Source organism: Oncorhynchus mykiss, chromosome 16, assembly GCF_013265735.2.
Source record: "Oncorhynchus mykiss isolate Arlee chromosome 16, USDA_OmykA_1.1, whole genome shotgun sequence".
Classification (NCBI taxonomy): Eukaryota; Metazoa; Chordata; class Actinopteri; order Salmoniformes; family Salmonidae; genus Oncorhynchus; species Oncorhynchus mykiss.
In genome coordinates, this window is record NC_048580.1 from 50,528,346 (window position 1) to 50,552,127 (window position 23,782).

The window sequence follows — 23,782 nt, forward strand, 5'->3', positions numbered from 1 at the left end:
TGCTTAATGCTTAATGTAGCCTAATGCTCTGTGTTGAGTTAGTGATAGCTCTGACTGGCAGCCTGACATGCTCATTAAATGTTGTATAGGATTCCCCTTAAAGCCCTACTGTAATTAATGAATGTTTATGTATTATGACAATTTTTTGCCCTCACCGCTCTGTGTGGCTGGCAGAGCTTTCAAAACCCTAGCCAATCGATATGGAGAGAGCGTTCCCTGGTCCTGTCTCCTAATGTATTTTTTTCCTTCTGTTCGCAGGGCTGGCGGCCGAGGCTCTGGGGACGATGTTATAGACGACAGAGCAGAGACACGGAGCCCAGAGGACGCCAGGCCAGAGCTACACCACCATCCCCTCCCTTCCTTCCTTCAGCCTGGTGTAGGACAGCCACAGCTTCAGTAGAGGAAGAAGAACACACACACACTCAGGAACCTCTCCTCACCTACCAGAGCCCAACATGATCTGCCACCCCACCCCATCCCTGGGAGGCCCTCTCCTACCCTTCCTCCTCCTGTTGTCAGGGGTGTTAGCCACCATTCCCAGCAACCTCAGGACATTCTCCCCTCCAGAGGGGGGGCTCACACACCTGGTGGTCCACAACAAGACAGGTGAGGTGTATCTGGGAGCCGTCAACTGGATCTTCAAGCTGTCCAGCAACCTGACCAAGCTCCGCAACCACGTTACAGGCCCTGTGGTGGACAATGAGAAGTGTTACCCCCCTCCGGGTGTCCAATCCTGCCCCCATGAACTGGCCCAGACCAGTAACGTCAACAAGCTGCTGCTGCTGGACTACGGGCAGAACCGCCTGATCGCTTGTGGCAGCACCTCCCAAGGCATCTGCCAGTTCCTTCGGTTGGACGACCTGTTCAAGTTGGGTGAGCCGCACCACCGTAAGGAGCACTACCTGTCCAGCGTGGCCGAGGCTGGCACCATGTCTGGGGTAGTCATCGGTGGAGACGCGGCCGGGGGCGGGGGAGGGGCTGGCAAGCTGTTTGTGGGCACGCCCATCGACGGCAAGTCAGAGTACTTCCCCACGCTCTCCAGCCGCAAGCTGATGGCCAACGAGGAGAATGCCGACATGTTCAGCTTTGTCTACCAGGACGAGTTTGTGTCCTCGCAGCTCAAGATACCCTCGGACACGCTCTCCAAGTTCCCCGCCTTCGACATCTACTACATCTACGGCTTCAGCAGCGAGCAGTTTGTCTACTATCTGACCCTGCAGCTGGATACCCAGCTCACCTCGCCCGACGCCAGCGGGGAGCAGTTCTTCACCTCTAAGATCGTCCGTCTCTGCGTGGACGACCCCAAGTTCTACTCCTACGTGGAGTTCCCCATCGGCTGCACCAAGGACGGGGTGGAGTATCGTCTGGTGCAGGACGCCTACCTCAGCCGACCCGGGACCAAGCTTGCGCGATCACTGGGCATCTCAGAGCAGGACGAGGTGCTGTTCACGGTGTTCGCCCAGGGCCAGAAGAACCGTGCCAAGCCCCCCAAGGAGTCAGCCCTGTGCCTGTTCACGCTGCGCCGCATCAAGGAGAAGATCAAGGAGCGTATCCAGTCCTGCTACAGGGGAGAGGGGAAACTGTCACTGCCCTGGCTGCTCAACAAGGAACTAGCCTGCATCAACTCAGTAAGTCCAACTTTCACTGTGTGTGAATGAATGATGGTTATTGGGATGATGAAGTGGACGTATTTTGGTAAAGCACCTCTTTCTGGGTGATGCTTCCGTTTCTATCTTCCTAAATCCAGTGTGTGTGAGAGAGAGACTCCTTCCGGTCTGTCCCTGAGGACTGGAGCATATGTAGGGTAGGGAATAGAGAGTAGAGAGAGCAGACATTCAGCCCTCCTGAGAGCTGCTGTCTGTGGGGGCCTACCCATCCCAGCTAGATCTCAATTAGACACACTCACTGACTCACACATCCACAACATTGGAGTTAGAACTCTATCCAAATAACTCAAGTCAATCAACTGAGTCACAGCGGAAGCAGCTAACCTCATAGGCCTTTTCAGATCGCAGACATATCTGTGGAGATGTCTGTCTTTTTTCTTCCTCTGACCCTCCCTCTATCCGCCCTTTCCTCCCCCTCTCTCCTCTCCCAGCATCCCACTCTATCCTCTCTCTCCTCCTGTCTCTTTATGGATGCGCCCACCTTAGCTGTGTGTTGCCACATCATTAGGCTGGTGTGTGGGATGTGCGGGCCGTCACTGTGTTTGCTGGGAGTCTTCCCGCTCTTCTGGCTCTAATTGATTTATATAGTCCTGAGGCTGTCGTCTGTGGCCTAGCATGTCACCCCTGTCCCCACGGGACTCCTGGCCTGGAGGCTGCAGGCTGGGGTTGGAGTCGGGGCTGGGGCAGAGGGAAGGTCGGCGCAGGGAGGGTGAGTGTGAGCATGCATGTTTGATGCCCTAATCACCCAGGCTAGGCATAAAGGCAGGCAGGCTTCCTCTCTTCCTCTCACAGGCCAGGGGAAATACACAGAACACAGGAATCTCCTGAGTTCTCCCGTGGCTTGAACATTGAACATGGGTCACTGTGGTAATGTTTACATGTAGAACACATCATTATATGTACAGTATAAATACAGTATACATTATTTTTCCAGTCTATGACATTGCTCGTTCTGATATTTCTTAATTTCTTAATTTTTATTATGAGTCTATTTTTTATTGCTAGGTATTACTGCACTGTTAGAAACATAAGCATTTCGCTGCATCTGCGATAACATCTGCAAATTTGTTTACACAACCAATACAATTTAATTGAATTTTGATTTGGTAGTGTCAGTCTGCCATTGCTCATGTTGCAATCCTATATAGTCTCCCTGATATGTTTTTCTCTGCTAGGGCCAGGCTAGGGCACAAGGACAGATAGATGTGAGGTTAAATGATTGGTGTGAGATAGAAGTATTTTTCCAAAGCTGGGTTTAACAGTGCCTTGAAGCCTCCCTGGGCCTGGCTCTGTGTCGTGGACATGGGTGGGGTATTCTCTCTCTGTGTCTTTCTTTTTCTCCCTCGCGCTCTCTCTCTCTCTCTCCCTTCCCCACCCCCTCACTTTCTCCCTCTCTCTCTCTCGAGCCTACCACGGCCGTGGAGAGGAGAAGAGAGAGGAGTAGTGGGGGCGTCTTCTCTCTGTGATTGGTGCTTGGCAGACAGTGAGCAGACAGCTCTCTAGCTTGTATTAATGGTAATAACCGTGGCTATTCTAATGGCAGGCTGGGGGCAATCTACTGAGGTAACAACGGCAGCATGCCTGACTGGAGCAGATGAAAGGATTACGCTCCCTCCCTCCGACGAGGCTCCTCCAGCGACACACACACACCACGCCGACGTCCCTTCGTCCAGCTCGTACATTATTCACTTGGACTGCGTCTGAAATGGCACCCTATTTCCTATGATGTGCATAAGTAGTGGTCAAAAGTAGTGCACTATGTCAGGAATAGGTTGCAATTTAAGAGGTATCCCTGTCCTCACCGTCTGTTATTCAATTGTGCTCGTTAACAATCCCCCTCAAATCAGAAGCCCCTTGGCCTCACTAACACCACACACAAGCAATTCATGTCACCTTCTCTCCGAAACCACAGTGGCTTAAAGCACGCACAGGATGCGCCAAAACAGCGCTAGAATATCTATTGGAACAAATGCAATAGAAACAGGGACAGATGGAGAGATGGAGACAGGGAGAGAGGGAGGGAGAGAGAGACGGGGAGAGAGAGAGATGCACACAGAGGCATATGACAGACAGGCAGGCAGGCAGGCAGAGTAAGGCTGGTCAGACTGTACACTTGATGTCTCTCTTCTGCCCACCATGACTGAGTCACTATATAAGACTATGTATGATATTTAAATGTGATACAGTACATGATTGTCCTTTATTACCATCTGCTCTGGTGCTTGTGATCGATCAAGGGCATGTCATGGGGATATAACGATGATTTTATACAGCCAGACAGCCTCTCCAGGTCGTTAGCATGACCTTGGACTGTACTACTGTATTGATGATCAGAGCTCAGAGATGATTTTACACAAAGACATTTATACCCATAACGAGGGTCTTGACCACCATTTGAACTATCTGTCATGGATTCCGACATGTTTTGTCACTTCCAGTTGGAACACATCACTGATAGATTCATAATGAAGTCAGCTGAGAGAAGCTGCAGCTCAAACACACACAGTTTCAGCCTGTGGATCAGTACACTGACAGACAGATGACTAGAGTGTGAGGTTGCTGCCTGCTTGTCATGCGCTGTAATGACAGACGTAATATTGTCTCCGCTAATGACAGCTTGATATGGGCATCATGGCCGTCGCCATCTTGAAGGGAGCTATTCCAAAATGGCCCCAAGTGGCCGGCTGCTGATTTTATTAGCTCACTCAAACTCCTCCTCCTTTCCAGTTTATGGCCAGTCCATTGTAATGAAGTACTTACAGTCTGAAAGTTACGGGTCACCTTTCTTGCCAGCTGCGGGCTCATTTGCAAAGCTGTGTATTGTGTCCATAAAGACAACAGTTTTAGCATTGCTAATGAGCCTTTCAGCATGTCCTCAAAATTCATAAAATAGCAAAATAGCAGCGGCAATGAACCAGTAAAGACTGCATTCTTTGGTGGTGTGTGGAGCTGTGTCACGTCTTCTTGGGCTGTGAAGGAGAAGCATTGGGATGCATAACAGGGTTCCTTCGCTCTGTGTATAAACAAGACTCCCACCAAATGTGTGTTCATTGTCTGGGCCACTGAGGTCTAGTAAGAACTGGAGACTGCGTTCAATATGTCTGCCCGTTGTTTTCAAGGTAATCTACTCACGTTCGCACACGTCGATTCATGAACCGTCTATATCCGGTTTATACGGACCAACATCACATGCGGACCAGCACTTAGTGCACACAGGGAGCAGCGCGTGCGGCGACGACACCATCACGTCATCAGAAAACATGACTAGACATTGGATGTTTATAAAATGTTGCTATATTCGGCTATAAGTGATGAAGAAAGAATCTGCCCCAGTGACAATTTATTTGAATAATTGAATGGATGTTTTGTGCACAAAGGTGATGATTAATGTGTCTTCTAAGAAATTTTCTACTCTGACTTCTCTATGTGGCCGTCTATAGAAACTCTCTTTCTGGGCCAGGTGTCAGTTAAACTGCGGTACCGAAGCAAAACTGTAGGAGCAGTCGAAACCGTACTTCTAGACCGAAACCCTGGCTCCTTGGTCTGGGCCAGGGAGAACATTTGAGGGAAAATAGCCTCCAATAACAAACAGAGAAGGGTTGAGAGAAAACCCTGGCCCATTTCTCTCTCCTCACGCTGAGTGCATAATTGTGTTTATTATTATGTATCAACGCTGATCACTTTGGTCGGGGATTGCAGGGCGGATGACTTGTTATTCTCTTTGACACTGTCTGATGGTTCAAAGACTTTCCTCTGTGCCAAAGCTGCTCCATTGTTTCCAGGTGTATTGTCTCGCTGTAAACCTCATCATGGTATTTCTCCATCCCACACCCCCCATGGATAGTGTCAGAACGTTTCAAGACCATATGCTCACTGGTTATACAGAGCCTTCACAAAGCATTCACACCCCTTGACTTTTTTTCAGAATTGTGTTGTTACAGTCTGAATTTAAAATGGATTTAATTGAGTTTTGTGTCATTGGCCTACATATAATACCCCATAATGTCAAAGTGGAATTATGCTTTTAGAATTGTTTACACAATAATGAAAAATGAAAAGCCTAAATATCTTGAGTCTATAAATATTCAACCCCTTTGTTATGTCAAGCCTAACTAAGTTCAGGAGTAAGAACGTGTTTAACAAGTCACAAAATAAGTTGCATAGACTCATTATGTGTGCAAAAATAGTGTTTAACATGATTTCTGAATAACTACCTCCTCTCTGTACCCCACACATACAATTATCTGTAAGGTCCCTCAGTTGAGCAGTGAATTTCAAACATCGATTCAACCACAAAGACCAGGGAGGTTTTCCAATGTCTCGCAAAATTGGGCACCTATTGGTAGATGGGGGGGAAAGAAAAGCAGACCTTCAATATCACTTTGAGCTTGGTGAAGTTATTAATTACATGTTGGATGGTGTATCAATACACCCAGTCACTACAAAGATACAGGCGTCCATCCAAACTCCGGTCAGGGATTTCACCATGAGGACAATGGTCACTTTAAAACCGGTTACTGAGTGTATTGGTTGTGATAGGAACAAACTGACGATCAAACTCATCAACAACATTGTAGTTACTCCACAATACTAACCTAACTGACAGAGTGAAAAGAAGGAAGCCTGTACAGAATAAAAATATTCCAAAACATGCATGCTTGTTTGCAACAAGGCACTAAAGTAATACTGCAAATAATGTGTCAAATCAATTAACTTTGTTCTGAATACAATGTGTTATGTTTGGGGCAAATCCAATACAACACATCACTGATTACCACTCTTCATATTTTAAAGCATGGTGGTGGCTGCATCATGTTATGGGTATGCTTGTCATCAGCAAGTACTAGGGAGTTTTTCAGGATAAAAAATAAACAAATAGAGCTAAGCACAGGCAAACTCCTAGAGGACAGCCTGGTTCAGTCTGCTTTCCACCAGACACTGGGAGATGAATTCAACTTTCATCAGGACAATAACCTAAAACACAAGGCAAAATCTACTCTGGAGTTGCTTACCAAGAAGACAGTGAATGTTCCTGAGTGGCAGTTTTGAATGAAATATGCTAGAGAATATATGGCAAGACTTGAAAATGGTTGTCTAGCTATGATCAACAACCAATTTGATAGAGCTTGAAGAATTCTGAAAATAATAATGAGCAAATATTGTACAATCCAGGTGTGCAAAACTCTTAGATACTTACCCAGAAAAACTCACAGCTGTAATCGCTGCCAAAGGTGATTCTAACATGTATTTACTCAGCGGTGTGACTACTTATGTAAATGACATAGTTCTGTATTTCATTTTCAATACATTTGCAAACCTTTCTAACAGCATTTTCACTTTGTCATTATGTGTAGATGGGTGAAATAATTAATATTTATTCCATTTAGAATTCAGGCTGTAACACAACAAAATGTGGAATAAGTCAAGTGGTATGTATACTTTCTGAAGGCTCTGTATGTTCTCAGTTCAAGCACCCCTGTCTTTAGCATGCTAGCCAACCATAGCCCCCACCCCAGTGCCAGGGTTAGGCAGCCTTACCATGGTATCCAAGGAAAGGCCAACCATAGCCCCCACCCCAGTGCTAGGGTTAGGCAGCCTTACCATGGCATCCAAGGAAAGGCCAACCATAGCCCCCACCCCAGTGCCAGGGTTAGGCAGCCTTACCATGGCATCCAAGGAAAGGCCAACCATAGCCCCCACCCCAGTGCCAGGGTTAGGCAGTCGTACCATGGCATCCAAGGAAAGGCCAACCATAGCCCCCACCCCAGTGCCAGGGTTAGGCAGCCTTACCATGGTATCCAAGGAAAGGCCAACCATAGCCCCCACCCCAGTGCCAGGGTTAGGCAGCCTTACCATGGTATCCAAGGAATGGCCAACCATAGCCCCCAGTGCCAGGGTTAGGCAGCCTTACCATGGCATCCAAGGAAAGGCCAACCATAGCCCCCAGTGCCAGGGTTAGGCAGCCTTACCATGGTATCCAAGGAAAGGCCAACCATAGCCCCCAGTGCCAGGGTTAGGCAGTCGTACCATGGCATCCAAGGAAAGGCCAACCATGAGGGTGTCTCGGGAAGCTCTCTCCCTCCCAGTCCCAGGCCATTCGATTATACAGACACAAAGATAAATCAGGCCATCAGGAGAGGATAAATCTGTATGCAAAGACACGTTGCTCCTCTGCTACAGGGCTGCTGTGCTAACTGGGAGCAATAAGAATGCTAGCATCACTCATCCCAGTAAATCAGATTAAATTGTATTATCACATGCTTCGTAAACAGGTGTAGACTTACAGTGAAATGCTTCCTTCCCAACAATGCTTGGTAAAACTGATATATATATTATATCATTCATGGACTATGTTTTAAATGCTTATGAAGTGTGGTACATTTTCCTGTTTCAAAGATATGTTGTTCAAACGAGCTGTTCAGTTACCTACTACTCTGCCCCTCAGTGACTGCCAGCAGCAGCAGCTCCGCCCCCGTGGGTGCATAGGCCATTCGAACATTACTTGGATTGTTTTGCCAGCTATTTTCTATGAGGGGAAACTGCAGCATAAATTCTAACAGCACAAAGTAAATGGACCGTCCTGGGGAGCTCAAATGTGCAAAACTTCTGGGTCTGCTCCTGTCTCCCTCCCCCAATGAGTCTCTCGTTCCAGAGGTCTTATTTCCGCACATGAGACTAGATCTGCTCTATCAGGTACAGATGGCGCTAAAGCAAAAAGATAATTGTAATGAACTTATAAACAATCATAACAGTCACGGGAGACTGGGACCTGGTCAACCGGTCAACTACATCCAACAAGAGTCGGACAGCGGGATACACTAGCTAGAACCTTGGTAAAAAATTAAGCATGGCCAATTTTGTTCCCCCCTCCCATTTGGTTCACCAGGTTCTACTGTTGACAGGGTGACATGTTGTGTGGACTAAACACATAAAACCAGGTGTATCACAAAGCATGATCAAAATAGTTAGCCAGATACAGTACATTTGATATCGTTTTTGGGTCAAACTTTTGGTTCAAATCTAACTTTGATAAGCAGGTAGCTTGCTAGCTAGTTAGCTTCCATGCCAATTTCATGTCTTTCTAAACTAATATCTGACTAACTTGGAAATATGAAGTTATTTCAGAGGGAAAGTTACCTGGCTAGCGCATCATGCTTTGTGACATTATGTTAGCTAATTATCCCTAGTTAGATAATGTGTTTTCACTTATTGCCTCTGCATGATGGTTTAGAAGCCCTTTCTTCTTTAAGGTTGCTGCACCTATCATTGCCAAGCCTTTTCTGACCTTTTAAACCTGTCTCTCCTTTCTGGGGAGGTTCCCATTGCTTATAAGGCAGCCATGGTTGTTCCTTTATTTCAAGGGGGAGATCATGCTGATCCTAACTGTTATAGGCCAATTTCTATCTTTAGCCCTGTTTATTAAAAGTGTTGGAGAAACTTATCAATAATAATCAATAATCAACTGACTGGCTTTCTTGATGCCTATAATATTCTCTCGGGTATGCAATCTGGTTTCCGCTCAGGTTATGGATGTATCACTGCAACCTTAAAGGTCCTAAATGATGACACAATTCCCCTTGATTCTAAGCAATGTGCTGCTATTTTTATTGACTTGGCCAAAGCTTTTGATACGGTAGATCATGCCTGGTTTGCTAACTACCTCTCTCAAAGAGTGCAGTGTATAAAGTCAGAACATCTGCTGCCTAAGCCATTTCCTGTCACCAAGGGAGTACCCCAAGGTTCGATCCTAGGCCCCACGCTCTTCTCGATTTACATCAACAACATAGCTCAAACAGTAGGAAGCTCTCTAATCCATTTATATTCAGATGATACAGGCTTATACTCAGCTGGCCCCTCCCCGGATTTTGTGTTAAACGCTCTACAACAAAGCTTTCTTAGGGTCCAATACGTTTTCTCCGCCCTTAACTTGTTATGGCTGCAATCCCGTTAATGGGATAATTGTCATCAACAACCGCTGAATAGCATAGCGCTACATTCAATAAATATTACTAAAAATATTTATATTCATGAAATCACAAGTGCAGTATAGGAAAACACAGCTTGGCCTTTTGTTAATCCACCTGTCGTGTCAGATTTTGAAATTATGCTTTACAGCGAAAGCAATCCAAGCGTTTGTGTAAGTTTATCGATCGCTCGACAAAACATTAAGTACACTTAGCATCTAGTAGCTCGTTCACGAAAATCAGAAAAGCAATCAAATTAATTGTTTACCTTTGATGATCTTCGGATGTTTTCACTCACGAGACTCCCAGTTACACGATAAATGTTCCTTTTGTTCCATAAAGATTATTTTTATATCCAAAATACCTCCGTTTGCTTGGTGCGTTATGTTCAGAAATCCACAGGAAAGAGCGGTCACGACAACGCAGACAAATTCCAAATAGTTTCCGTAATGTCCACAGAAACATGTCAAATATTTTTTATAATCAATGTTCAGGTTGTTTTCAAAATATTTAATCGATAATATATCAACCGCAACGGTCTTGTTCAGTAGGAGAGGGAACGGCAATGTCTGCCCAAACTCTGTTGCGCGAGCAAAACTCATGCGAACACTTGATGCGATGTTATCGTTCTGGCTCATTTTTCAAAATAAAAGCCTGAAACTATCCAAAATAGAGGCCACCTCCTGGTTTGATATTCCGCAGGGTTTCGCCTCCAATATCAGTTCTGTTATACTCACAGACAATGTTTTGACAGTTTTGGAAACGTGTCGTGGACATTTCCTGTATTACCAAATCTTGAGAGAGCAAACCACACACAAGTCAGAGTTATTATAAAGTTCATCTTTAATTATATGAGCTCCATCACAACCCTGTGACTCTCAGATCAATTCAGTGTCTATAAATCCTTTATAGCAAAGACACAGCATTGGCTATAAATTATCGTTCAGCTTTGGTCTCCTAAACTAAGTTCTTATCTTGCTCTTGGTACCACTTAGCACCAATAACATTACCTCATCCAATGGCATATATCAAATACACCCCCTCCTGGACAAGATCACAGAAAGACGTAACTGGCACACAGACATTGTGGAGCCACCTAACTGGTTCCCCATTCTTATCACACCATCCCTTCACATGGTTTAGGAATAGTTTACAGACACATTCACAGATAAGACTAACCTTTCCCCTCTCTGGGGCCCAATGTGACTAAGCCCTAGTCACAGAAGGGATAACTGCAAACAGTATTATCCAAAAGAAGACATTCTGATGACAAATATCTCACAACATATTTTTTATCCATGTTACCTAACTAATTCTGATTCTGCCCCAACAAATTTTAGAGTCCAATACTAATAATAATATGCATATATTAGCAACTGAGACTGAGGAGCTGGCCGTTTACAATGGGCACCTTTTCATCCAAGCTACTCAATACTGCCCCTGCAGCCATAAGAAGTTAACCTTGTTCTGAACACCTCCAAAACAAAGGTCATGTGGTTTGGTAAGAAGAATGCCCCTCTCCCCAACGGTGTGATTACTACCTCTGAGGGTTTAGAGCTTGAGGTAGTCGCCTCATACAAGTACTTGGGAGTATGGCTAAATGGTACACTGTCCTTCTCTCAGCACATATCACAGCTGCAGGCTAAGGTTAAATCTAGACTCGTAATTTCTCCCCTTTCACCACAGCTGCCAAACTAACCCTGATTCAGATGACCATCCTATCCATGCTAGATTACAGATATGTCATTTATAGATCAGCAGGTAAGGGTGCTCTCGAGCGGCTAGATGTTCGTTTACCATTCGTCCATCAGATATTCCACCAATGGTTATAGGACACATACAGTAACTGCACTCTATACTCCTCTGTAAACTGGTCATCTCTGTATACCCGCCCCAAGACTTAGTGGTTGATGCTTATTTATAAAACCCTCTTAGGCCTCACTCCCCCCTATCTGAGATATCTACTGCAGCTCTCATCTGCCACATACAACACCCGTTCTGCCAGTCACATTCTGTTAAAGGTCCCCAAAGCACACACATCCCTGGGTCGCTCCTCTTTTCAGTTCGCTGCAGCTAGCGACTGGAACGAGCTGCAAAAAACACAACTTTTATCTCCATCTCTTAATTCAAAGACTCAATCATGGACACTCTTACTGACAGTTGTGGCTGCTTCGTGTGATGTATTGTTGTTTCCACCTTCTTTCCCTTTGTCTGTGACCAATAATGTTTGTACCATGTTATTTGCCGCTAACATCTTGTGCTACTGCCATGTTGTGTTGCTACCATGTTGTTGTCATGTTGTGTTGCTACCATTCTGTGTTTTCATGTGTTACTGCCATGCTTTGTTGCCATTCTATATTGTAGGTCTCTCTTTATGTAGTGTTGTGGTGTCTCTCTTGTCGTGATGTGCTTTGTCCTATATTTTAATTTGATTTCTTTTTTAAAATCCTAGCCCCCATCCCCACAAGAGGTATTTTGCCTTCTGGTAGGCTGTCATTGTAAATAAGAATTTGTTCTTAACTGACTTGCCTAGTTAAATAAAGTGGTGTCTACTAGTAACCACAGCCACAAAGTCCAAATAGCTATATCGTAAAAATTCATGAAAATATAAGGTTCATATAAGGTTAGGGTTAGGCTTAAGGTTAGCAGTGTGGTTTATGTTAGGGTTAAGGTTATGTTTAAAATCCCTTGTTTGTTTGTGAGCTGGCTGCTTGTTCTAAATAGTATAATCTAATCTGTTCTAAACAGTGGCGGCATATGCAGCAGTGGTCACTTGGTTTTTGACATTCAAAGGTGAAATAGGTGTTTATGCTGTTGTTCAAATGCACAGATTGCTTTATATATCTTCTCAAAGAAACTACCAGTAGAAAACTTGACATCATATTTCTGTCATGCTGCTTTGTTGACAATGTCAACCACCTCGTGCCCCGGGTATTCATCCAATCAGAGTCCGATGTGCAGGGTTACGAGGTAATTGAGGTAGATCTGTACATACTGTTTAAGGAGGGATAACGTGACTAGACAACAGGATCGATAATAAAATAAAGTAGCATCAGCGTATGTGATGAGTCAAAAGAGTTTGTGAAAAGGGTCAATGCAGATAGTCCGGTTGCATCGGTACTACTTACCGTGCGGTAGCAGAGAGGACAGTCTATGACTTGGGTGGCTGGGGTCTTTGACCATTTTTAGGGCTTTCTTCTTAACACCGCTTGGTATAGAGGTCATGGATGGCAGGAGTTCAGCCCCAGTGGTGTACTGGGCCATATGCACTACCCTCAGTAGTGCTGTGCGGGCAGATGCCAAGCAGTTACCATACCAACCAGTTGCCATACCAAGCAGTTGCCATACCAAGCAGTGATGCAGTCAGTCAAGATCCTTTCAATAGTGCAGCTGTTGGAACTTTTTGAGGATCTGAGGGCCCAATATTTTCGGTTTCCTGAGGGGGAAGAGGCCTTATTCACGACTGCGTAGGTGTGTGTGGACTAGGTCTGGGCGATATATTGAATATATTCAGTTAATTCAAATGGATGTTTTGAGGTTTGATCCAACATAATGGGTCATATGGACACTGAAACACATTGAGACATTATTTTACTGTAATAGAGGAGAAGTACCTTTTCTAATGATACCTTTTTATGTCTCAACTACTCAAATTGTGCACAGAGCAGACACCACCAAAACAGGAGTATTGATTCTGGATTCTGGAAAATGTATGCTCAGTTTGCAGTACCACATACCGCGGGCAGCATTTTAGCCAGGCTGTCATACTAGATGTCTAGTCTGTTATGTATAAATGTGCAATAACATAAGACACAATTATATAAGGAATTGGCAACTCGTTCTCATTCTGAGAAATTGGTAACAAAAAGGTAATTTTAATAGGCACACTTGAACGCCAGATCAGTGATTATTGTAAAAAAGCAGGTTCAACTATTTTGATAAAATTCTGAAATAATTAGTGGGTGGCCCGTCAGAGAGTCTAGGAGGGAGGTGTTCAGTCCCAGGGTCCTGAGCTTAGTGATGAGCTTGGAGGGCTATTGTCAATGAACAGCATTCTCACGTAGGTGTTTCTCTTGTCCAGGTGGGACAGGGCAGTGTGGAATGCAATAGATATCGCGTCATCTGTTGGGGCGGTATATGATTTGGAGTGGATCCAGGGTGTCTGGGATGATGGTGTTGATGTGAGCCATGACCAGGTTTTCAAAGCATTTCATGGCAACAGATGTGAGTGCTACGGTGCGATAGTTCATTTAGACAGGTTACATTCTTCTGCACAGGGACTATGGTGGTTGGCTTGAAACATATATGTATTACAGACTGGGTCAGGGAGAGGTTGAACATGTCAATGAAGACACTTGCCAGCTGGTCAGCACATGCTTTGAGTATGCATCCTGATAATCGATAATTGTGAATGTTAACCTGTTTAATGGTCTTACTCACATCAGCTACGGAGAGCGAGATCACATATCCATAACAGCTGGTACTCTCATGCATGGTTCAGTGTTGCTTGCCTCGACGTGAGCATAGAAGGAATTTAGCTCATCTGTTAGGCTCTCATCACTGGGCAGATGGCAATTGGGTTAAGATCCTCTCATCAGGACAAATGTTATTTAAATGAAGCCTGCTTGACTGGCTGCATGGCTGGCAGTGCTAGACATGTGTGCACTGAGATGAAACCGTGCACAATCTATCCCGCACAAGAGATGTAATTTCAAATCAATAACTCAGCTAGTTAACTGGGTCTTAGTGAAAATGACCTTCCACTCTCAACCTTTCACCGTCTGCAAAGTGTGTGTAGGTTGCAAATCTCCTAACGAGCCAAGGCTTTAAGTGCACCCGATCTAATTGTGTGTAATTATTTATTGATGTGTGTGTGTGTGGAGTGTATAGGGAGTGTGGGTGGGTGGGGGGGGGGGGGGGGCTGTTATCACTTAGAGCTATTTACCAGCTGTGATGGTGAGTACAGCTGTATTTGTTGTTTCCTGTGGTGCTGTGCGATGAGATGGATCCAGAAAACATTAGTCTATTTCATATTAAGCAGCAGCAAAGAGAGTTGGCGCCAGGCAATGGGCCGCTCCGCTCCGAGAGGACTATTCCCTGGGACACGGCTGGGAATATACAGTCCACTACCATCACAATCTCAGCTTCTCTCCCAATTCTTCCTGCTTCCCACAAAATGAAGCCAGTGGTGATGCTTTGGCTTTAAACTGCTGTTATCCACTTTAATGTTAGTTTGTCTTGAGTGGCTGGGGCATTCTGAAGAGCTTGCGGCAGCCTCAAATGAAATTCAAAACCCATTTTGTGTAGACTTGTAGGCTGTGGCATCCATCTCCTAGGGACAGTGAAGACTGAGCCCATCTCTCCCCACATCTGGAACACATCATGTTGTTGTTTTCAAGTGGTGGATATGGACCATTATTATCCCCTATCATAGTTTTTTTTGACCTTGCTTTGGATCAGCAATCAAGGAGATATTGTCAAAATGGAGAATAGATCACCACAGAAATTATATGAAGTTATTTCTGTTTTGTCAATTACATCTGTCGATCAGTTCTGATTGAGCATTATGGATTATACATGTCAGAGATGGAGAGAAACATCTGAAAAGATAAGGTCTTACAACCATGTGCAGTAGGGTTGAATGGCGGGAACCCGGTTACCAAGATTGACCGGGAATTTTACAGCCCAAAACCATTCAGATGGTGGTAGGCTACAACAGTTAATTATTCACACCCATAACCATTCAGATGGTGGTAGGCTACAACAGTTAATTATTCACACCCATAACCATTCAGATGGCAGTAGACTACAACAGTTAATTATTCACACCCATAACCATTCAGATGGCAGTAGACTACAACAGTTAATTATTCACACCCATAACCATTCAGATGGTGGTAGGCTACAACAGTTAATTATTCACACCCATATCCATTCAGATGGCAGTAGACTACAACAGTTAATTATTCACACCCATAACCATTCAGATGGCAGTAGGCTACAACAGTTAATTATTCACACCCATATCCATTCAGATGGTGGTAGACTACAACAGTTAATTATTCACACCCATAACCATTCAGATGGTGGTAGACTACAACAGTTAATTGTTCACACCCATAACCATTCAGATGGTGGTAGGCTACAACAGTTATTTATTCACACCCATAACCATTCAGATGGTGGTAGACTACAACAGTTAATTATTCACACCCATATCCATTCAGATGGCAGTAGACTACAACAGTTAATTATTCACACCCATAACCATTCAGATGGTGGTAGACTACAACAGTTAATTATTCACACCCATAACCATTCAGATGGCAGTAGACTACAACAGTTAATTATTCACACCCATATCCATTCAGATGGCAGTAGACTACAACAGTTAATTATTCACACCCATAACCATTCAGATGGTGGTAGGCTACAACAGTTAATTATTCACACCCATAACCATTCAGATGGTGGTAGGCTACAACAGTTAATTATTCACACCCATAACCATTCAGATGGTGGTAGGCTACAACAGTTAATTATTCACACCCATAACCATTCAGATGGTGGTAGACTACAACAGTTAATTATTCACACCCATAACCATTCAGATGGTGGTAGACTACAACAGTTAATTATTCACACCCATAACCATTCAGATGGTGGTAGGTTACAACAGTAAATTATTCACACCCATAACCATTCAGATGGTGGTAGACTACAACAGTTAATTATTCACACCCATAACCATTCAGATGGTGGTAGGCTACAACAGTTAATGATTCACACCCATAACCATTCAGATGGTGGTAGGCTACAACAGTTATTTATTCACACCCATAACCATTCAGATGGTGGTAGGCTACAACAGTTATTTATTCACACCCATAACCATTCAGATGGTGGTAGACTACAACAGTTAATTATTCACACCCATAACCATTCAGATGGTGGTAGGCTACAACAGTTAATTATTCACACCCATAACCATTCAGATGGCAGTAGGCTACAACAGTTATTTATTCACACCCATAACCATTCAGATGGTGGTAGGCTACAACAGTTAATTATTCACACCCATAACCATTCAGATGGCAGTAGGCTACAACAGTTAATTATTCACACCCATAACCATTCAGATGGCAGTAGGCTACAACAGTTAATTATTCACACCCATATCCATTCAGATGGTGGTAGGCTACAACAGTTAATTATTCACACCCATAACCATTCAGATGGTGGTAGGCTACAACAGTTATTTATTCACACCCATAACCATTCAGATGGTGGTAGACTACAACAGTTATTTATTCACACCCATAACCATTCAGATGGTGGTAGACTACAACAGTTAATTGTTCACACCCATAACCATTCAGATGGTGGTAGACTACAACAGTTAATTATTCACACCCATAACCATTCAGATGGTGGTAGACTACAACAGTTAATTATTCACACCCATAACCATTCAGATGGCAGTAGGCTACAACAGTTAATTATTCACACCCATAACCATTCAGATGGCAGTAGACTACAACAGTTAATTATTCACACCCAAAACCATTCAGATGGCAGTAGACTACAACAGTTAATTATTCACACCCATAACCATTCAGATGGCAGTAGACTACAACAGTTAATTATTCACACCCATAACCATTCAGATGGCAGTAGGCTACAACAGTTAATTATTCACACCCATAACCATTCAGATGGCAGTAGGCTACAACAGTTAATTATTCACACCCATAACCATTCAGATGGCAGTAGGCTACAACAGTTAATTATTCACACCCATAACCATTCAGATGGCAGTAGGCTACAACAGTTAATTATTCACACCCATAACCATTCAGATGGCAGTAGACTACAACAGTTAATTATTCACACCCATAACCATTCAGATGGCAGTAGACTACAACAGTTAATTATTCACACCCATAACCATTCAGATGGCAGTAGACTACAACAGTTAATTATTCACACCCATAACCATTCAGATGGCAGTAGGCTACAACAGTTAATTATTCACACCCATAACCATTCAGATGGCAGTAGACTACAACAGTTAATTATTCACACCCATAACCATTCAGATGGCAGTAGACTACAACAGTTAATTATTCACACCCATAACCATTCAGATGGCAGTAGACTACAACAGTTAATTATTCACACCCATAACCATTCAGATGGCAGTAGACTACAACAGTTAATTATTCACACCCATAACCATTCAGATGGTGGTAGACTACAACAGTTAATTATTCACACCCATAACCATTCAGATGGTGGTAGACTACAACAGTTAATTATTCACACCCATATCCATTCAGATGGCAGTAGACTACAACAGTTAATTATTCACACCCATAACCATTCAGATGGCAGTAGACTACAACAGTTAATTATTCACACCCATAACCATTCAGATGGTGGTAGGCTACAACAGTTAATTATTCACACCCATAACCATTCAGATGGCAGTAGACTACAACAGTTATTTATTCACACCCATAACCATTCAGATGGTGGTAGGCTACAACAGTTAATTATTCACACCCATAACCATTCAGATGGTGGTAGGCTACAACAGTTAATTATTCACACCCATAACCATTCAGATGGCAGTAGACTACAACAGTTATTTATTCACACCCATAACCATTCAGATGGTGGTAGGCTACAACAGTTAATTATTCACACCCATAACCATTCAGATGGTGGTAGGCTACAACAGTTAATTATTCACACCCATAACCATTCAGATGGCAGTAGACTACAACAGTTAATTATTCACACCCATAACCATTCAGATGGCAGTAGACTACAACAGTTATTTATTCACACCCATAACCATTCAGATGGCAGTAGACTACAACAGTTAATTATTCACACCCATAACCATTCAGATGGCAGTAGACTACAACAGTTATTTATTCACACCCATATCCATTCAGATGGCAGTAGACTACAACAGTTAATTATTCACACCCATAACCATTCAGATGGTGGTAGACTACAACAGTTAATTATTCACACCCATAACCATTCAGATGGTGGTAGACTACAACAGTTAATTATTCACACCCATAACCATTCAGATGGTGGTAGACTACAACAGTTAATTATTCACACCCATAACCATTCAGATGGTGGTAGGCTACAACAGTTAATTATTCACACCCATAACCATTCAGATGGTGGTAGACTACAACAGTTAATTATTCACACCCATAACCATTCAGATGGCAGTAGACTACAACAGTTAATTATTCACACCCATAACCATTCAGATGGTGGTAGACTACAACAGTTAATTATTCACACCCATAACCATTCAGATGGTGGTAGACTACAACAGTTAATTATTCACACCCATAACCATTCAGATGGCAGTAGACTACAACAGTTAATTATTCACACCCATAACCATTCAGATGGCAGTAGACTACAACAGTTAATTATTCACACCCATAACCATTCAGATGGCAGTAGACTACAACAGTTATTTATTCACACCCATAACCATTCAGATGGTGGTAGGCTACAACAGTTAATTATTCACACCCATAACCATTCAGATGGTGGTAGGCTACAACAGTTAATTATTCACACCCATAACCATTCAGATGGCAGTAGACTACAACAGTTAATTATTCACACCCATAACCATTCAGATGGCAGTAGACTACAACAGTTATTTATTCACACCCATAACCATTCAGATGGCAGTAGACTACAACAGTTAATTATTCACACCCATAACCATTCAGATGGCAGTAGACTACAACAGTTATTTATTCACACCCATATCCATTCAGATGGCAGTAGACTACAACAGTTAATTATTCACACCCATAACCATTCAGATGGTGGTAGACTACAACAGTTAATTATTCACACCCATAACCATTCAGATGGTGGTAGACTACAACAGTTAATTATTCACACCCATAACCATTCAGATGGTGGTAGACTACAACAGTTAATTATTCACACCCATAACCATTCAGATGGTGGTAGGCTACAACAGTTAATTATTCACACCCATAACCATTCAGATGGTGGTAGACTACAACAGTTAATTATTCACACCCATAACCATTCAGATGGCAGTAGACTACAACAGTTAATTATTCACACCCATAACCATTCAGATGGTGGTAGACTACAACAGTTAATTATTCACACCCATAACCATTCAGATGGTGGTAGACTACAACAGTTAATTATTCACACCCATAACCATTTAATCTTGGTGAAGAGAAGTGAAGGCCTTCTGCATCTCATTCTAGTCCTATATTATTCAAGGATGTCAGAATGATGACGATAAGGACAACAAAACGTATTTCATTTAACTGTTGAAAGGAGGAAGGAATGAAGCAACAATAGAGCGAGAAAGAGGAGGTAGGCTAATAACATCAGGGGAAATATTGTGAAAGGTGTCAGCCTACTAATTATACAAATAGGCTCTATTATATTTAAACATTGGAATCTTGTAACTTTGTAGGCCGCATGTGCTGCACCAGAATCACCAGAATCACCAGAATCACATGTTCTCTTCTGCTTTATCATGGTTTGAACGATGTGCGTAATTCCAGTCCATATAATACAGCATAATACAATACAGTAATACAGTCCACACTCAAAAATATTAGCTTACTGGAGCTTGTTTCATTTATTTACCCAAGAGAGCATATAGCTAGCTACATGCTTTTATGTGTTTCTTTTGTGTGTAATGTGCAGTAGCCTATATCATATATATTGGATAATGGCACAATCATTTGAGCTTTTCTGGTCTTGGGCTCATAAAATGTCATTAATGTAGGTCTCAATAAATGTATTTAATGTAGGTCTCAATAAATGTCTTTAATGTAGGTCTCATTAAATGCCTTTAATGTAGGTCTCATTAAATGTCTTTAATGTAGGTCTCATAAAATGTCTTTAATGTAGGTCTCATAAAATGTCTTTAATGTAGGTCTCATTACATGCCTTTAATGTCGGGCTTATTAAATGTCTTTAATATAGGTCTCATTAAATGTCTTTAATGTAGGTCTCATTAAATGTCTTTAATGTAGGGCTCATCAGGCTCAGGTAGCATCAGGCTCAGGTAGCATCAGGCTCAGGTAGCATCAGGCTAGAGTTTTCATGCTGATCAAAGCTCTAATCAAATCGAGCCATATTTATGTGTTTTATAATGCTTTAGTTATGACACTTCTGGTTTTGTTGGGAAATACCGGGTTACCAAGGAGAAAAGGGAAAAACCCCTCATGTGCAGGCCAGAGTTTCCAGTTGTAGATTCCTGGACACATGTTGGAGTCAGTTGGATATCCTCACTGGCAGCCTCACAACCCTAGCACGGCTCAAACATTCAAGTATGTTGCTTTGCTTATGGAAACAAATTGTTGTTCCTGGCTGATGTTAATGTGAAATGCAACAACTTGTTCCAAGATGGTTATGCAAACAGTATTTGTTAAAAAAAAGAAGATTGGGCCAAGCCTTCCCCAGTCTCTGCTGTGGCAGTCTCACAGTCATTATTCTCTCCAGTATAATACACAGTTTGTTATTTGTCTCTGTTAGCATGAAGTCTCAGATTGCGTTCTAAACGGCACCCTTTACCCTATACTGCACTAGTTTTGACCAGATTCCCATTACCCTGTTAAAAGGTAGTGCACTAAATAGGGAATAGGATGCCATTTGTGCCACAACCTCCGTCTTAGCTACTTTCTACGTTGTAGGCAGTAGCAGTAACTCCCTGCTCTAGCAGCAAACAGTGCTGTTCTGTTAGCATGTGACTCTCAGCTCAAAAGCCTTAGCCTGAGCTAGTGGAGAGTAGCAGTAGCAGTAGCTCCCAGCTCCATAGCCTCAGCCTCATCTAGCCTACTCTCATGTATGGAGAAAGAAAGTAGCAGTAGCAGTAGCTCCTCTTGTCTACTAGAGGCTTCACCCTAGTCCCTTACCCTGAGTGAAAAAGGGCTCTCCTGATTCCTCTGTTGTCATGGCGTTGGGAGTTGGGAGTTGGCAGGCGCTGGGTGAGGGGCATTATGGGATGTGAAGGACTTTCTGCTGCCATGATGAATGGAGTCTAATGAACTCCCTCTCCTCAGCGTGGAGAGAGAGACAGACACAAATGGATACTTATTCAGAACTCATTAAGCCACGGCACTGTTTGAAAACGTCAACAGAGATTACAAGAACTATGTATGCGTGTGTATTTGCGTGTGTGACCTCCTCTGCCACCATGCAGCACGGAGAGCCCAGCTATGCTGTGTAACAGTCCCAAACTCAGTTCAGGAAGGGCTTTAGTAATTGGATTAGAGTTGGCTGGGCGGGTTTATTTTAGATTATACTGATCGTAATCCAAAGCATTTGCTTGGCCAACATGGTTAAAAGCATCAACTAACTGTGCTGTATTACATGAAAACATGATGTTTGTTTTCAACCATATTCTCCTAGGTGTTCGACCACATTCTCCTAGGTGTTCAACCACATTCTCCTAGGTGTTCAACCACATTCTCCTAGGTGTTCGACCACATTCTCCTAGGTGTTCGACCACATTCTCCTAGGTGTTCAACCACATTCTCCTAGGTTTTCAACCACATTCTCCTAGGTGTTCAACCACAAGGGGCGGCAGGGTAGCCTTGTGGTTAGAGCGTTGGACTAGTAACCGGAAGGTTGCTAGTCCCCGAGCTGACAAGGTCTGCCCCTGAACAGGCAGTTAACCCACTGTTCCTAGGCCGTCCTTGAAAATAAGAATTTGTTCTTAACTGACTTGCCTAGTTAAATAAAGCTAAACAACTCCTAGGTGTTCAACCACATTCTCCTAGAGAGACTACGGAAGGCGGTTGATGGGAAAACCAGGCTGGTTTCAGGAACAGAAGACCTTGCCTAGACCAAATTGCCACCCTTATGAGGATTATTCCATTGACTGGAACTCTCCTGTCTGCGTCAATTTCATTGGCGTTTGATAGTATAGATTGAGAGATGATGTGGGGACTTGTGGCACGTTATGGAATCCCACCCAAATTCATCAATATAATCAAGCACACCTACCAAGGAATGCAGTGCCAAGTCCTCCACGATGGAAGTCCACCGGAGAAGTTTGAAGTCCTTACCGGGATGCGGCAGGGCTGCTTTCTCTCACCCTTTCTCATCGCCTCGATCATGCAACAAACACCCAACAATAATTAAAGCCTGACAGAACAGCTGGAAGACTTTTCTGATGATTTGGCACTATTAGCCCACACTCACCAGCAGATGCAGGACCAATTCCATACCCTGGAAACGACAGCAGCTACACTCAGACTCAATATCAACCCCCCCGAAAACCCAAATCTTGAGGATCAACCCTAAAATCAACACACCAATAACCATGGAAACAACCACCTAGAGGCGGTAACCAGGCTCACTAACCTAGCAAGTGTGTTAACTGTGGATGGAAGGATGGATGAAGAGGTCAAAGCAAGGGTGTCAATGGTGTATTGGAGCAGAGTATAATGAACAGGCGCACTCTTATTATAGTTCCTAAAACAAGAGCACTACATAAATCAAACGCACTCAAAAAACGAAACATAACAGTAAAGAGCGTAAACTAACACCACCTAACGTGAAACAATTACACACAAAACATGATTAGAACCAGAGGGTTAAATACAAGTAGATTGATTGGGGAAATGAAAACCAGGTGTGTATGGAAACAAGACAAAACAAATGGATAGATGAAAAATGGAGCGGCGATGGCTAGAAAGCCGGTGACATCGATCGCCGAACGCCGCCCGAACAAGGAGGAGGAGCTTCGGCGGAAGTCGTGACAAAGAGCAACATGTAACACCCTGAAGACGATCTGGAAAACCAAAACTTAAGATGTTAAACACAGATGTAAAAATGAATCCTTCTGTGCGGATGTGAAACATGGAGAACCACTATTAAAAAACTGAACAAACTACAGACATTCCAAAACTACTGCCTCAGACGCCTTCTGGGAGTCCTCTGGCCAGATACCATCAGTAACATCAAGTTGTGGGAAACTGCTAAACAAGAACCAACAGAAGATCAACTCAAGAAGGGGAAATGGAGCTGGATAGGTCACACACTCAGAAGAAACAATAATTCAATCACAATACAGGCCCCAACATGGAACCCACA

The 23,782-nt window shown here is 43.3% G+C and overlaps 1 protein-coding gene across 2 annotated transcripts in view; it reads left to right on the top strand.

Moving 5' to 3' along the window:
- LOC110492210 (plexin-A1) overlaps positions 1-23,782 on the top strand; it is a 305,959-nt gene that overhangs the window by 38,109 nt on the left and 244,068 nt on the right. For both annotated transcript variants that reach the window (XM_036947177.1, XM_036947176.1), the window contains exon 2: positions 259-1,628. In XM_036947177.1, coding sequence (XP_036803072.1) covers positions 456-1,628 — 1,173 coding nt within the window. In that variant the 5' untranslated portion in view covers positions 259-455. The remainder of the gene's footprint in view (positions 1-258; positions 1,629-23,782) is intronic.